The sequence below is a fragment of the Octopus bimaculoides genome, chromosome 3 (genome assembly GCF_046866305.1).
Source record: "Octopus bimaculoides isolate indiv1 chromosome 3, ASM4686630v1, whole genome shotgun sequence".
Lineage (NCBI taxonomy): Eukaryota > Metazoa > Mollusca > Cephalopoda > Octopoda > Octopodidae > Octopus > Octopus bimaculoides.
The window spans coordinates 9,244,002-9,261,231 of record NC_142930.1 but is presented as its reverse complement, the minus strand read 5'-3'; the positions used below and the strand labels follow the sequence as shown (position 1 = coordinate 9,261,231).

The 17,230-nt window shown below is 34.9% G+C and overlaps 1 protein-coding gene across 11 annotated transcripts in view; it reads right to left on the bottom strand.

Annotated features, from left to right (window-relative positions):
• Positions 1 to 7,776: 7,776 nt before the first annotated feature.
• Positions 7,777 to 17,230, bottom strand: part of LOC106872353 (ras-related protein Rap1) — a 102,304-nt gene continuing 92,850 nt past the window's right edge. For all 11 annotated transcript variants that reach the window (XM_089348545.1, XM_089348540.1, XM_014919318.3 and 8 more), the window contains 4 exons: positions 14,886 to 15,026; positions 12,833 to 12,973; positions 10,195 to 10,305; positions 7,777 to 8,641 (listed from right to left, as the gene is read on the bottom strand). In XM_089348545.1, the coding sequence (XP_089204671.1) occupies positions 10,213 to 10,305; positions 12,833 to 12,973; positions 14,886 to 15,026 (375 nt within the window). In that variant the 3' untranslated portion in view covers positions 7,777 to 8,641; positions 10,195 to 10,212. The remainder of the gene's footprint in view (positions 8,642 to 10,194; positions 10,306 to 12,832; positions 12,974 to 14,885; positions 15,027 to 17,230) is intronic.

Below are 17,230 nucleotides of genomic sequence, written 5' to 3'. Positions count from 1 at the left end.
GAGTTCTTGTTTTTATAACAATCGAAAAGTAGCCAGAAGGATAGACATATTGTTGAGAACAAATGATTTCGTTGGAGGTCTGTTATCTCCATTCTAGCCAGTGGTGGCCTAGAAGAGGTTAGAAGGGTCAAGTGGCAAAGACATTATTCTGCTTAGCGAAGGCATCTGGGAAATGTATAACTGCTGTCATTCACAGAAAAACTATTCTTTTACCGTGAGAAAAGCGCTGTTGAAGTGTTAAGTGAAATTTGGCAATCGAGGATCGAATCCACGCTATGCCTGCATGAAGCCACTACAAATACGTTGTGGAATAAAAAGTTTATCTCCTGTCATGGAAAAAGTGTAACCATAAAAATGCAGAATTATCGGAGTAATGGGCATTCAAAAAAGTATGTATGTATAGAAATGTATGAATGAAGTCTTTGAGGTTTAAGATTCAAATTAAGGAAGTGCAATAATAATGTTTAGCAGTCCAAAACTGTGAGTAGTGAAATGCAAAATTAGGTCGGCTGATCGTGAGAATGAAATATTGATCGCTGTGCTAAAAACTGCAGGTGGTATGCGTTATTTCCCTTGGGTTGTTTAAATAAAATATTAGTAATATGTGCTAGATAGAAGGATCCATTGGAGGGGCCCTATTATCGATTTTTTTTCAACAATTTAAGTATGTCACGATGTTTTCAGAGATGAGTTCTACTCACATGTGAAAAAAAGTGATATTGTCTGCAAAAATTAGGAATTGGACACACAAAAAAATCAATATTCAAAGTAATCGAACATAAACAATGAAATGGGTTTCTTCCTTTGAGTGTTAAAAAAAATATTGTGCAGCTGCTATGGGTTATTTCCCTGGGTGTTTAAAACAAATTAGTTATATGAGGTAGATATTAAAGGTCCCTATTATAAACGGGCCTATTGTCGATTTTTTTCAACAATCTGAGTATGTCACGAGGTTTCCAGACATGGTTTCTACTCACGTGTCAAGTTTCATCAAAATCAATTAAACGGTGTAGGAGGAGTTAGTTAACAACGCCACAAACAAACACATACCCAGTTTCCTCATGTGTAGTAGATATAGTTCTTAAACAAGAATATTATTGACAGTGACTTCAAAGTCAGTGTCAATAATATTCATGTTTAAAAATAATAATTTTTTACTCTAAAAAAGTATAGAGTAACTAATCAGATTAATGTAAATTTGTTTATATATAAAATAGAAGTTCCTGGAAGGTCTAACATTCCACTTTGGGATTGAAAACTATACCAACCACCAAACTGGACATCATTGCATAGTATCAAAGATCCCGTACAGAGTAAGGATCCGATACTGTAACAATTTAGGCTTCAAAAACCTGCTAGTTTTCAATATCTTGCCAGAGCTACTCAGAGGTCTACGATGTGTAGATGTGGATATGTTCAAAGAACAAGACAAATTTTTATCTAATATGTAGTGACAACTTATAGCAGACGACTGTTATATGTTCAATGTCCGGAGTTTTATCCTCGCATGCGCAGGGACTAGTTCCGGAAGGAATACAGGAAGAGTCTCATGCGCATGCGTAGAGTTTGACACCCAGCTTTGGCGCCTTTTCTCAGTCTTTTCGTTGACTGATCTCCGTCGAGCCAAGACGTCCAACAGAGCTCTCTCACATGTCAGCACCAGAGCTTCACAAATAACCACGGAAATCATTCAGGAGGCGTCTCAGCAACCGAGGGCGACGAGCTACCGAATTCCCTCCAAGCGTGAACTGAATTCCACTGTAAATAAATGTTGTTATGTTGTTCAGAATCTGCGTTCCGTTGTTTCTTCTAGAAATTTAATGTACGGAAGCGGTGTACACCTAATGGTGTATAACCACTTCCCTACAAATATATTAGATGAACTCCACATCAATGTAAGAACAGGAAAGAAGAGCAGCTCTGTCCAACTTGCTGTTTCACTAGAGACAGAAATGAGAATAGAGTCGAAAATAAACAAGCATTCGTGCAAATGACGGTACTTCAGCATGACGACAGCTTCTGGTTGAAATCAATAAGAGATCACACACACACACACATCTCATTTGCTGAACCACTATGATATTTTATTACCGATTTTGTAATGTTATAGAGAATCCAGAGTTAACTTTTTTGGCAGCTCAGTAAATAATATGGTAAAGTTTTGGCAGCTAGGCGAACTCGTTTTTAAAATTTGGCAGTACACCACTGTTTTCTCTCTCTTATATATATATATATATATATCAGTGTTCACATTTTTGTCATATTTAACACCATTGAATGTGTGTTATACTATTATTATATATTAGAATGCTAGCCTTACTGAGCAATGTGATTTCAAAACCCATCAAAGGTCTACATTGTGGCATTGCACCAAAATAAATATTCTAGTAATATTCTCTTATAGAGATAAAGTAGTTAGGTTAACAGAAGCACAATGGTTGATGTGTTATTGACCCGATGATCATTCGTTTGTACCGTATCTAACACTGTAGTGGACGCGCAATGGCCCAGTCGTTAGGGCAGCGGACTCGCGGTTTCGATTCCCAGACCGGGCGTTGTCAGTATTTATTGAGTGAAAACACCTAAAGCTCCACGAGGATCCGGTGGCGAATCCTGCTGTACTCTTTCACCACGACTTTCTCTTACTTCTTGTTTCTGTTGTGCCTGTAATTCGAAGAGTCAGCCTTGTCAGACTGTGTCACGCTGAAAATCCCCAAGAACTACGTTAAGGGTACACGTGTCTGTGGAGTGCTCAGCCACTTGCACGTTAATTTCACGAGCAGGTTGTTCCGTTGATCGGATCAACTGGAGCCCTCGACGTCGTAAGCGACGGAGTACCACCACCACCAACAACAACACTGTACCGAGCACATAACACTGCTCCATTTATTCCAGAGATTCTATTTCCATCTATATAAAAGTGTGAAGAAATGAAAAAACAATTGTGAGGCCTTAGTTCGATTCCAAGACCGGGCTGTGTGTTGTGTTCTTGAGTATGACACTTATATCCTGTTGCTCCAGTTCACCTAACTGTACAAATGAGTTGCGACATCACTGGTGCTAAGCTATATCGGCCTTTACCTTTCTCTTGGACAACGTCGGTGGTGTGGAGAGGGAAGACTGGTATGCTGGTCTTCTACAAGCAATCTTGGCCGGTGGAGAACTTATATCCAGTAACCACTCGACTATCATGGGTGTTACGTTCCAAAAACCTCCCACAGAAATAATTAAAATCTAAAAGAATATAAATACCTATCGGCCGCAGAAACCTGGATAAACTACAGAGTCTGCGATATAAATTTACATATATTAGCCAGAAATATCAGCGAGGTACAGAGTGCGTATATACATTGTGTGCATGATTGCCATCGTCACAAAGCCTATTTTCCACGCTTGCATGGGTCAGGCAGATTTTTTTCGTCCAGGTGCCCTTCTAGTCACCAACCCTTTACTTATTTCCAAGCTAGGTAATATTTCCTCATAGCCAGACATGTCCTTACAGAAAATTTGAAATGAATTACATTGCCTGTATGATAGTGACAATCATTTACAACTATCGCACGATGTCAAGACAAGGACACAAACACTCATTCGCATACATATATATATATATATATATATATTTGCTTCTTTTGTTTTAGTCATTAGACTACAGGCATGCAGTGGAGGCGCAATGGCCAAGTGGTTAGGGCAGCGGACTCGCGGTTTCGATTCCCAGACCGGGCATTGTGAGTGTTTATTGAGCAAAAACACCTAAAGCTCCATGAGGCTCCGGCAGGGGATGGTGGCGAACCCTGCTGTACGCTTTCACCACAACTTTCTCTCGTTTTTTCTTTCTGTTTCTGTTGTGCCTGTAATTCAAAGGGTCAGCCTTGTCACTCTTCTGTGTCACGCTGAATCTCCCCGAGAACTACGTTAAGGGTACACCTGTCTGTGGAGTGCTCAGCCACTTGCACGTTAATTTCACGAGCAGGCTGTTCCGTTGATCGGATCAACTGGAACCCTCGACGTCGTAAGCGACGGAGTGCCAACAACAACAGGCATGCAAGGGCACCGCCTTGAAGTGTTTTAGGCGAATGAATTGACCGAAGTGTCTATTTTTTCTCTAAGCCTGCTACTTATTTTATAGGTCACTTCGGCCGAATCGTTAAGTTACGAAGACATAAACAAACCAACACCGGTTGTCCATACTCACACGTATATATAGAGCTGTATGTAAATACATATCTATATACATACTAACATACACACGTGTGTGTCCCCTAGAGGTTTGAGACTTCCATTCACAACTTTAAGAACACGATTTCGACTTCCAGACCAGGCAGTGCATTGTATTCTTGAGCGAAACACTTCATCTCACGCTGTTGCAGTCTCAACTGTAAATGAGAAACCGTGCGACGGGCTGGTGTCCCGTTCTGGGGAATCTTGCGATCTCGGTCACATATACGTCATGGAAACTTGAGATAGTAATGTCCAAGATACGTGACATTTGTGAACAAACAATGAAACGATCCATCATGATGCTCTTTTTTCTTTTCTTTTTTTTTCTCCAAACATCAATAGAAAAAGTTTTATTTTAGCTACAAGCAGGCTTTGTATTATTATTATTGCCGAGTTCAAAATTCCGCTGAGGTTGATTTTGCCTTTCATCCTTTCGGGGTCAATGAAATAAGTACCAGTTATGCACTGGGGTCGATATAATCGGCTAGCCCTCTTCCCCAAAAATTTTCAAGGTCTTGTGCCTAGAGTAGAAATTATTATTATTGCTACGTTCTGAATTCAAAATCCGCCGAGGTCGACTTTGCATTTCATCCTTTCAGTGTTGATAAATTAAGTGCCAGTTAAACACTGGGTCGATGTAATCGATTAATCCCCTCCCCACAAATTTCAGGCCTTGTGCTTATAGTAGAAAGGATTTTTTTTTTCTTTTCTTTTCTGATTCACGCTATGTTGTGCATAAACGTGCACACACACACTTTTCTAAACTACTGCAAGTCAACGATTATAGAAAAAAAAGAAAAGAAAACGTGGAGGAAAGAGGAGGAGTTAAGAATACCCTGGGAAGCAAAAGTCATAGTAATACTAAGAGAAATTTTATAAAGATGGGACAGCACGTTCGGAGGTTGAACTATCTCGTTAATGTTAATCAGCCGAATGACCTGTCTCGGGAAGCAGTCAAGGATGTGTGTGTGCAACTGCGGCAGCTCTGTGCTCGAAGTGGGAGCGGTGCACCATTTCGCCTGACATCTGCACAATTAGTAGCTTGGAAAAGGGTGTTGTGGGTGTGAAGAATTCCAGTATTTGACATGCAGTCTTGGCTATGTTAAGGATGCGCTTTCTCCAGGAGAGACCCTAAGTGACAGAGGGTCCTAGCATTTGAAGCGATTATGATGATTGTCTGCTGCTGCTGGTGTTTCAGCAAGATGAGATGTGATGTTGTCTCAATGTGACTGTCTTGATTGCAAAGAAGTCAAGATTGACACAATCTATTTGGAAGATGCTTTTGAGGTCTCTGTTTAAGTGGTGCCCACTCTGTTACAAGAATTCAGGCCTCCAGTCTAGTGTTGTTTCTCATCAGTCTTAAAGGCCTTCAAGAATGTATTGGCATTACTCTGTTTTCAGACTTTACCATTTAAAAAAAAAAATACTATTTTCCTCTAAAATTTACACTATAGTAGTTATTGAAGAGAAAACTAATTAAATGCCGTACTTAGGTCTGGGACCCAAGATGTATGCTGCTTCAGCCTGGGTCAATGCTGAAATTCTATCATATGATCATTTGTTATGTCAGGATATGTTTTAGTTACTCCACTCTGCAGTATTTTTAATGCACGAATTAAGACTGATAATGGCCAGTTCAGAGACGGCCAAGATAGATTCAATCAACGCAACTATCTTGATTACTGGAATGTGGGTTAACCAAAATTAAATTTAGTCTTTGTAGCTGTCATAAAATAGTCTCTGCAAGACTTACAACCTGGGGCTTCTTTTTGTTATCTTTAAAAATTTTGAACAAAATTTTGATTAAGTTACATTGGTTCTAAATTTCAAAGTCAGGCTTCATATAAACAGTTAAAAAGATTTTAGCTGAATTAAGACATTAACTGAATTACCTAGTGAAAGTACTTATATATGTATGGCTATCATATTAAAGTGAATTTTGTATATTTTTTATTCATGTCACATGTCAGTTTTCTAACTTTGGATATGCCCAGCCAGTTTTTGGGATAGTAAAAAAAAAAAAATAATAAAATTGTGGGAAACAACAATTGCTACCCATGGACAAAAATCGTGTTCCACAGTGTAATTTCTCATATTATAGAAAAAGAATGTCATTCAATTGTTCCTAGCATAACTGGTAAGTGACTCTAGAGCCAACCTCTGTGTGATTTGAAATCAGAAAAAGAAAAAGATGTAATTAAAAAACCACAGGAATTTATTTTGTCTAAAATTACCATCGCTGCCAAACCTGCATTTCCATTAATAATTCATTAATATGATTTGTTGTCGTAATATTTTTCTCTCATATAGTTTATGATTTTAAACTTATCTTTGTAGACTTCAACTGTCATTGGTACTAGCTGCAGTAGAAGTGTCTACTGATTTATTTAGCCTTATGATGACAAGTTCTTGTTCTTTGTCACTTTAAAATAAAACAAGATGTTCTATGTCCACTTATCTCACCACGGTATCCCTCACACTTTTAGAAAAACTATTCTTCAGTAACTAGTAAGCCAAGTATTTATTTTAGTAATAAAACCCACATTAACTGTATGGTGTGGGTAAGTGGGTGTTTAACAGCTGTTAAAATTAATTGGCTATCCCTTTAGCTTATCAGTTACAAATTTAGAACTTTTTGGTAAAATAAAATGTAGTGAAACAAACCCAAATATCTAACTAATACTGACGCATACATAATCTGTTTCCATATTGGGAACCAAATGAACAAATATGGAATGAGGTAAAGTCTTCTGTGAAGACGATGACAATGCTTGAGATGGTGTAAAAAAACAAACCAAAGAAATTTAAAATGTATACGAAGCCCAGCTGCTCTCATTCGGAAGCTTTCTCAGCATAATTATAGCAACACATATAACATGTCAATAAGAAAAGATGTTACATAACAGGTTGAAACCATTAAGAGATAAATTCATGTCATAAAACATAAACAAAAAGGCAAAATCAAGTCATTGAGTATTAAATTATTAGAACTTAATTAAATATAATAACCAAACTGTCTTCTAAAAACATGTGATATGGATACTATAAGAAGTTCAAACGCCAGTCTAATAAGATTCCGAATGTACCAAATATACAGTAAAAGGCCTTGATACCATTAGCAATTTATGAAGTAATATTTAGTTTGTTTATTGTCACTTAGTGCAGAGTGTTACCAGATTATCTCAGAAATACTTCCTAATAACCTTGTAACTTGTTATATAAACAACCAACCTCCAGATCTGCACAGTATTTATATGAATACAGACACACAATTCCTTAATCCTTTGAGGAAATATAGTTTGTAACACAACTGCATCTTATTAACAAATAAATATGGTGATGATAGATGCCTATAAATTCTAATTACAAATGTAACTAGTTTAATATATATACTACTAGCTTTTTGCAACCATGCTTCTGCTACTCTATCGTCATCAACCATTAACAGTATTAACTTTTACAATATATTACCCATTTATAAAATTTAACATAAATGATATATATATAAAGCATACAAACCCTTTTAAAATTACTGATAAAAGATTTTACTCAATATTTGAAAAGTGATGAATTTATTTGATCCAATAATTCCATACAAGTGATGCTAAATGCATTCAGACTCATCAGCTTTTTGCTTTATATAGGTAGAATATAATTCTCGAGTTCAAAAGAGAGAGTAAATTAAGGAAGGAAGCAAACCAATGCAAGAGATGTATCTTGACAGAAATGGTAACCATTTCAACAGAGCTGTATAAATGATAGAGAAACAGATATGCACCGGACAATCTTGAGGCTGCTGAAAGGCTAAACAGTGGCACAGTGCCACCATGCATAAGAATGCAAAATCAGCTTGCCTGCAAATTGTACAGCACACACAGAAAATAGTATAAATAGAAAAAATAAAATTCAAAACATTACTGAAGCAACATTGGAGCAGGATGGAGGGAAGGCATTGTAGTTACAATAAAAAGGGATCTTGCTAGTCTTTAAGCTTTATAAAATGTTAGAAGAAAGAGAAGAAAAGAAAAGCAAAGAGAAAAGGATATATAAGCAGGATAGTGTCTTTATGTCTGTACTGAATCATTTTCAGCTTGATGTAGAACCAGCATGGATGACATACAGACCTGTCAAGAAATTACTGTCTAGCAAAATATCAATGTTGGCTTAATGATAACCAACTTTCACATGTGGTAAACAATGTTCTCAGTAAATTCTCCATTTTGTTTTTAATACAATCAATTTTTTCTGTTTTGATATATTTTATTATTAAATTTATTAGATGATCCACAAATGAATTGTGGCAAGAAATTTTTCTCATGTTGAGTGGCAGATGAAACTGAATGTGTTTAAATCAAGTCAACATTTGAGAAGAACGATGAGACAGGCTCTTGATGTACACCGTACTTAAAACTCATCTGACCTGAATAAGAAAATAGAAAATGCAGTTAATATGAAGTAAAAGAAAATTTGACATTCTTAGCTACAAAATAAAACAAGTCTTAATTAACAACATCAAGAAAAATATTAAATATAAAAATGTTTTAAAACAACTTCAAAAATCGAACCATCAAAATAAGCAACTCTATACTTGAGAAAATAATTTTCAAAATCAGAATTTCTATATTTAGATTTTCAAGAATGTTTTTGCTTTTAACTCTAAACACTAACATTAATATTAGATGTCAATAAATGGCCATTAAAACAGCCACTGGGCTTTTATCAAGTAACATAAAAATAGCTTTATTTCTGTCAGTAGCATCTCTGTCTATCGCCCAGCAGCATTCTTATAAACCTTTACTTCCACAAGAAATCACCAGTCACACGCTCCCTTCTATTCTCTTTAACAGTCAAATTTGATTTAACATTATGCTATCTGAACATTATCAAATTTGCATGAATAAATTTCATTTCAGATTAAACTTATCTTCAAGTTAGTCTCTCCACATGAATTTATTTTCAACTATGAAATTATGTATGTCAAGCTTCTCTTCAAAAACACCCAAATGATGGCGACAATTACAAACTCTTGGTACTTGACTCATTAGCATAAAATACAGGATTTTAAAAAACATGTCTTTCACCGGCAATGATTCCATCAGTATGCCATGATAATGATCCCAGACATTTGAAAATGACAGAAACCATGTTAGCTTTTGAACTTAATATTAGTAAAACCTTAGATCAATTCACATTGTCTATACTTGAAAATATATATTATACTAATGGGTATATGTTAAACACTAATATCTCTTTCTATAAACTGGGATGGGATTTTTTCTTACTACTGTTCTCTTCAATGATTATCTATCAGTTACCATTAACCCTCTATCCACATGAAAGCAACTACTCTTTTAATACTGAATTTCTCACCTTAAACACTACAAACCTACTTCTCGTAGGCAATTTCTTACATATTTCATTGTATCTGCCAAACTTACAAGCTTCACAATCTATATACAAAAACATGTATTTTATTCAACATTTTGCTTATTACCATTTTCATAATGCAGTATATGTGTCATTAAATCTTTTTCCACTGACCTCCAGTCAATGTTAAAATTCTATTAACTTCACTAATCTAACCCATTCTCCACACTTCACCATTCTAAGAGGGTATGTTCCCCACCTCCTTACCCCAACACATACATAAAAATAATTTCTTCAAAACAATTGTTCTGAGCAGATATTAAAATTATCTGAAAGGTTCTCAATACACTAAACTATAAAGCCCAACATAATTTCTAGAACTATAATTTGCAATTTGATCAGTAACATTCACTACAATAATCTTGAACAACCTTGTTTCAAGAAATCCACAATTTTAAATAAAAGAGTACAGAAAGATTTCTCAAGGACAATCATTACCAGAATCATACAAAAGTCAAAAGCAGAACAACTTTTCAAAAGGAAAGACGGTTCAGAAGCTCCAACAATTTGAATCATTAGCTTTTTATTAAACTGATAAATACTAACCTGGATGCAAATAAAACTTTAGAGAAGTACACAGTTTGAACTTTTCTTTCGCCCCCTGTCTTTTTTTTCTGGGTTTTTCTTGTTAATTAGTCGAACCAAGTCATAAAATATCTGGGCAGAAAAAAGAAACAAAGAAATACTAGGAAAATATTCCAACCATAACAATCAAAAAGCAGTAATCTACTGATATGAATAAATATATTTCCAGACCATGAATTGTTAAAGATGAAAGATCCTCATTTGTGATTGTGGAAAAAAAGACAAACTCTTAGCATAATAACCATTTCCAGTGCAAGCAGCCAGACATTGCATATGCAAACATTATTTAGCAAAAAATAGTCATCACTTAATATCCATACTGGCATGGGTTGGACAGTCGGACAGAAACTGGCAAGCTACAGGATCATGCCAAGTTCTACAGTCTCCTTCTGCAGGTTTCTATGTCTGGATCAACTTCCTAACACCAAATATAAAAATCAAAATGTAGAAATTTCCTGAAACCATCTTTTATATATTTCTTACATTAATATTCTGCCTAATGTGTATTTCCTTTACATATCTTGCATATTTTTCATTTGTTTCTGCAACAATTTTGTTAATTGATTAAAGTAGATTTTCAAAATTGTATGATTGTATCACCGTGTAACTGCAGGAAATTTCAAACAAATTTAGGATATACAATTCCTATTGACCGGATTGATATTTTGTGCTAATTTGAAGATTCTCAATGCCTATGAAATAATATTAGTGAAACAATCTTTATAGAAGCACATCTTTAAATCCAAATTTAAGAGCCAAAAATACTATCATAAAAGCTGGGGCCATAATTCATTTTCTTTTCTTTGATTGGTCTTTTTGTCCAACATATACAGGGCCATGAGAAACTTTTATAACTTGAAATACATGTTTCATGAGGCAAGATGCGTAAATTTTGGTTTCCTTTGACCTCTTGGTCCAGGTCAGAATTACTAAAACAAAAAAAGTCATTACCATTAATAAAATATGAAGACTGTTGGAAAATTTAACCTCTACCAGCACAGATGGCATTTTCACCAACTGACATCTAAATTTCATCTTTAAACAAATCCTGATTTAAGATATCCAATGAGCAGATAATACTTCACTTAGCTAGTCAAACCATGGTCATTTGATTTTTTATCAAGTTTGTTGTTCTGTAAATTTCAGTTTAGTGGTTTGTCCTGTAAAACTCTTCATGTTCTATGTTACTCATAAGTCAGAGTTTTCACTTAAAAATTTTTTTTAAATAAACACTAAATGCCACTTATCGACTGAACCTAAGTCTGAGATTGGAATTCATTTGCATACACTTACAATGGTAAATGACTAAATATAAAGGGCAGGTTGGTCATGTTAATACTCAGACTATCACAATTGTAACATCTTGGTGACATGTATTAAAACAAAAAACTGCTTAAGCAAGATTCAATTCAGCTGCAACACATAAGTGCCTGTGATAATATACAGTTTCATGAATTCATATATAATATGCCTTCCGTGCGTCTGAAACATGCATAATTTTTTATCAACCAGCTGTAATTAAAAGCCCATTAGATGCAGTACAAATTGTCAATTAGCAACAGCAATTTAAAAGAGCTGGATAATCTGTTTGTACAGGAATTTATCATAGAAACATTGCTATGAAACCTACAGTTCCAGGACCTAGCTACATTGTATAAACAATGATGAGGTTGATATCAATAAAATGATTTTTTTTATTTAAACACACTTGTTAGCACAATTGCAAATAATATTTACAAAAAGCAACATGCAACTCAAAGGGGATGCACCTTATATAGAAGTATATATTGTAACCCTATAAACTTATTCACTTCCTTGCTTTAATCAAAACAAGACTTTAATTAGTGGTAAATTAATAATCTTATAATGAAGAAAGTTATAAAGCTGTTAAAAAATATAAGGACTTTCGAGCGAGATCGTTGCATCCGATACAATAAGTACTAGGCTTACAAAGAATAAATCTTGGGGTCAATTTCTTCCATTAAAGGTAGTGCTGCAGCATGTCTCCAGGCACATGGCCGAAATAAGTAAATGAATAAAAAACTATGCCATTTTAATCCAGATCAACACCAGGTATCTCTGCTAGTACATAGATAAAAATGTAATTTAGAATCCTGATTAGAAAATTATATGACAGCATATAATATTACAAGATCTTAGCTGATATCAGCCACATCTTGCAGAGTTAATTATAGCCCTAGGCTGACCAAAGATACTTTAACTGGAGTAGAAGTATCATCAAAATGTGTTGCAAAGGAAAAGGAGTTAAAACAGTAAGGAAGCTGACCAAAATTTCAAGAATGGATTTGGTAGACACAAACCGAGAGAAGCTTGTGGTGTGTGTGTGCTGTATATGTTTGTACCTCCTTGATATCGCATGATAGCTGTAAATGAGTGTCAACTATACAAGCAGTGTCATTCATTTCCAATATTCTGTAAGAATATGTCTGATAATGGGGAAATATTGTCTTCCTTGCAAATAGGTGAGGAGTTTCTGAGAGGAAGGACATCCAACCACAGAAACTCTGCCTGACCCATGCAAAAATGGTAATGGTGGACATATGATGATGATGATGATTAATCATAAGCTGCATCTTACCTCATTGACATTGATTTTTGACTTGGCTGAAGTTTCCAAAAAGCCACAATTAAATTGCCTTGCAAGATTAGTACCTTGGTCTTTCCCCACAACACGCTCATCCTCCAAGTCACATTTGTTACCCACTAGAAGCATGGGTACCTGTGAAAAGAATATGAAAAAAAGGTAAAATCCGAGCTACGCAGAGGAATTTTTTTTTAATTATGGAAGGCGGATGTTAAGTGATGATGAAATCTAATATGAAATTTAATAGGTTTGGTTTAATATATATTTTAATATGTAAAATTCTGAAAATTGAGATAATTATATAAAACACTGAAGCAAGAATGCACTTCTAAACTCTAACTTCAAACCTAATTATAAATTCATTTTCAAGATTAATATTATTATTCAAAAAACCAAACAAGATAATCAACAATTACCACAGCAATCAATGATGTTCAGACATAATTCTAAAAATTAGAATCATTTTAGCTTAGATGTCATTTGTCTACTTTAAAATATATTGAAATAATTTGATTTAACAATTAGTATGTTTGAATGACAAACCAGTCATTTTAATCAGAAGATTTAAGCACTGAAACGAGTCTAAGAATATATGAAGGCAAAAAGAATTCTTGCCATAGAAAGCGTAACATGAATACTATCTAGAAAAACAAATGAAATTAGCAGAAATTATACAGAAATGCACACAATTCAGAGTTGAAGTAACATCACTCTGTTTTAAAATCTGTGGATAGGGATAATGAATAGAAAGGGATTGAGAACTAATCTCTGGTGAACACCTATTTGCCACCAACATTATTTTTCAAGCACACTCAGAGTGTGAACTTAGCTCAGAGCATTTTTTGCAACTACCTCGTTAAAAATATAGCTTCTATGTTCGAAAGCAATCCATCTTGCTTTTACAACTAAGCTAACCATATCTTGAACTTGTCAATTTTCAAGACTCATTACATTGTGTAACAAAATTTTAATTTTTTGTTTATTTTGGTCTTTGGTCAGTAAGTGTTGTTTCCTATTTGCTTCTATCTAAAAATCAAAGGAAATCACTATTCTCTTCAAACTTTGCTTTTGTCACCTGGACACAAACGTTTCAAAACTGGCCTATTTTCCATTATATTTCAGACAGATTCAGCTCCGAGTTGCTGAAGAAGAAATATCGCAATAGCAAATATTCTGTTCAACACCACGGGTAAAGCACTTGTGCAGGTGCCACGGGTAAAGTGCCCGTGCAGGCGCCACAGGTAAAGCGCCCATGCAGGTACCACGGGTAAAGTGCCCGTGCAAGCGCCACAGGTAAAGCGCCCATGCAGGTGCCACGGGTAAAGTGCCCGTGCAAGAGCCATGTATAAAGTACTCTTGATGGTATCAGTACACTGTGTATTGGTTGGTGTTAGGAAGAGCATCCAGCTGTAAAAACATCAAGACAGATGGAGACTGGTGCAGCTCTTCAGCGTGCTAGCTCCTCTCAAGTGTCCAACCCATGCCAGCATGAAATATGGACGCTAAATTATGATAATGATGACATGATCAAGTCACTTTGCAGACCAGCACAACCAAGGATCATTATTGTTACATCAAGCATTTTCTCAATAAATGAATTATGCAATATATTCAAGTATTGAGAACAACCTGAGAGTTTCATATGTATAACATGGCATTCTGGTTTGGAGATTATAAAAAAATATACTTAAAAAAGGATATTTGCAATCTTCTCATTTGATATTATGTGAGCTTCGTATCTAAACTATTAAGCATAATCATTTAACATTTTTAATTTTAAACAAATGTTGTAGAATAAAAACTTGATCTTAGTGAAATGAGACTTCAGCCTGGTTTTGATTCATAAACGAAACTGTGTCACTAATATACTTGGGAGTGTCCTAACTTCCCATATCTTCTTTCTTGAAAGAAAAAAAAAAAAAATCTTAAAATTCATGCCCATATAAGAAGCTAATAGTCTAAGAACCTGACATTAAGAACTATATTTAAAGAACTAAATTTAATACTCTGCAAAATAATTACAAATTGAAAAATTCAGGAGACTTACATCATTTGTGTCTTTAACTCGTAAAATTTGTTCCCGTAGATCTTGTAAATCATTGAATGTTGACTGAGCTGTGATAGAATACACAAGCAAAAATCCTTGCCCATTTTTCATATACAAGTCTCTCATAGCAGTGAATTGCTCCTAAAATAAAGATAAACTTTGTAAGTAATATGCTGCAATAAGCTAACAAACTATAAACATGAAGAAATAAAATGCAATTGAAAGTTTATATTAAATTTGAAACACAAAAAACATAACTGAAAACCTATATTTACTATTTATTAATAAATTTTAGAAAATGACATACATATTTAATACATGCTAATACAACAGTTTAATGTATGATAAAGCCATACCAATTAGTTTCTTAGTCTAGTTTTGTCTGCCACTTCTACAGACATTACTGGTAAAATATGTGAGTAGTGTCGATTGTACTATTTTTGATATTGTAGATTATATTTTATTGGGTATTTCCACACAGATACTGACTGGTCTTTATGATTCCGTAGCAAATTGCTTTTAAACAGATGTAGCTGTGCTGTTCCCAACCACAGCCTCAGTATCATTTTGTATTACTTTGAGCAAGTGTCATACTATAGCCTAGGGCTAATGAAAGGCTTATGAGGGAATCTAGTAGATAGAAAGAAGCCATTGGTATATACATTTGAAAGAAGCCCATTGCGAGTGCATGTATGTGCATGTGAACACATACATGCACATATGTGTGCATGTGAAATATACCTGTTGCATGTGTGCGTGCATATTTACATTTGAGCTTTGATGAAAAGTCACTGATCTGTAACTAGATCATTTCTCTTAAATCATCTGCTGGCATTTTACTTTCAAAAAACATGTTAAATACAAGAACTTTTACTTGAAAATAGGGAGAAGGTGAGCAACAGAAGAGGCATCTAGCTGTAAAACAATTCCTTACTAATATATTTGACATCACTGATTCCTTGTACAACACTATGTTGTTAGTAAGGCTTGTAGTATGAACTACATCTAAATAATTGAAAGCAACCCACTGGTCCATATATTTTATAATCACATTGCATATTCTATGGAGTCACTTCTTTTTTAGAATTGGAAGTAACAACAGTTTTTAAAACTGCATTTAGCATATTATCCAAGCTGTTTATATATGACATAAGGCTCAACTAATAGCTGCAGCAAAGCCAACCAAGATAGACTCAGTCAATACATGATGGACACACTCCTCAGGCTATATTGTTAGAAAACTAAGCACAGTTTAAAAACTTGTGATTTTGAACTGTATGAGGTTTTCTTAATGTATAGTAAAAATATAACAGTAGCACATTATTTTAAGTATTAATGCATAACAAAGTAACAGATTCTTATAAGGATGGTCAAAACAATGCTACATACTCCACTTCTTTTAGAAATTAGAGAAATTATAATATCTGGCACATTTACATTTTGCCTGCATTGCATCATTTTTTACTCATTAGCCATTTTTGATGTGACTATATATACAGCTAAGAACATAGTCTGTCGTAACCAGAATAAGTATAGGTCAGATTAAGTTCAGGGAGCTATTACCTGCTGGTAACAATGGGTACCTTTCTCAGAATGAAGTTTGATGCTGAGTAGTGTGAGGTATGGGTTTAAGAAGAAATGAAGTGAGCATGCTCCACTGGGTGAATAACAAGTGTGCACAAATGGCAGAACACAAATGAGTTCTGTGAAAAACTGAACATATGAGGAACCAGATGTAAGCAAGCGAGAAGACTGTTGCTTTGGGCATGTGATGCATATGGAGAAGGATAGTTGCATAAAGAATAGCTGTGTGCTCAAAGAACTAGAAGGAAACTGAAGATGATTTAAGTCAAAGTGGAGAAGACAGATTTGAAGTTGTTACACCTCATGGAGGAGATGAGAAAGGACCGCATTGATTAGTGATATGCTGTGAAGGAGAAAACTAGCCTGTCTGTCGAGGATTGGCTACACAGATGTAAAAATTTGTAAATGTGTATATAGACATGTCTTTAAGTACATATATGTATGAACACGCGTGTTTGTGCACACACACACGTATATATACATATATATATATATTTGTGTGGATGTGTGAGTAGGTGTGTGTATTTGTATAAATGTCAAAACAACATTTTGGTTACTTTATCATCCCAGCTATCTCACCACCTTGAAACATATGCATAAGCATGTATCCCAGATACCCACCACCTTATACTATCCCTGGCCATTTGGAATCGACATATATAATAAACTCTTACCATTTGTCTACCTCTTGCTATCTATTTTTTTTTATCTCTTCCATCGATGCCACAATTAAATGCACAGAATACATTTCATTAAGTTGG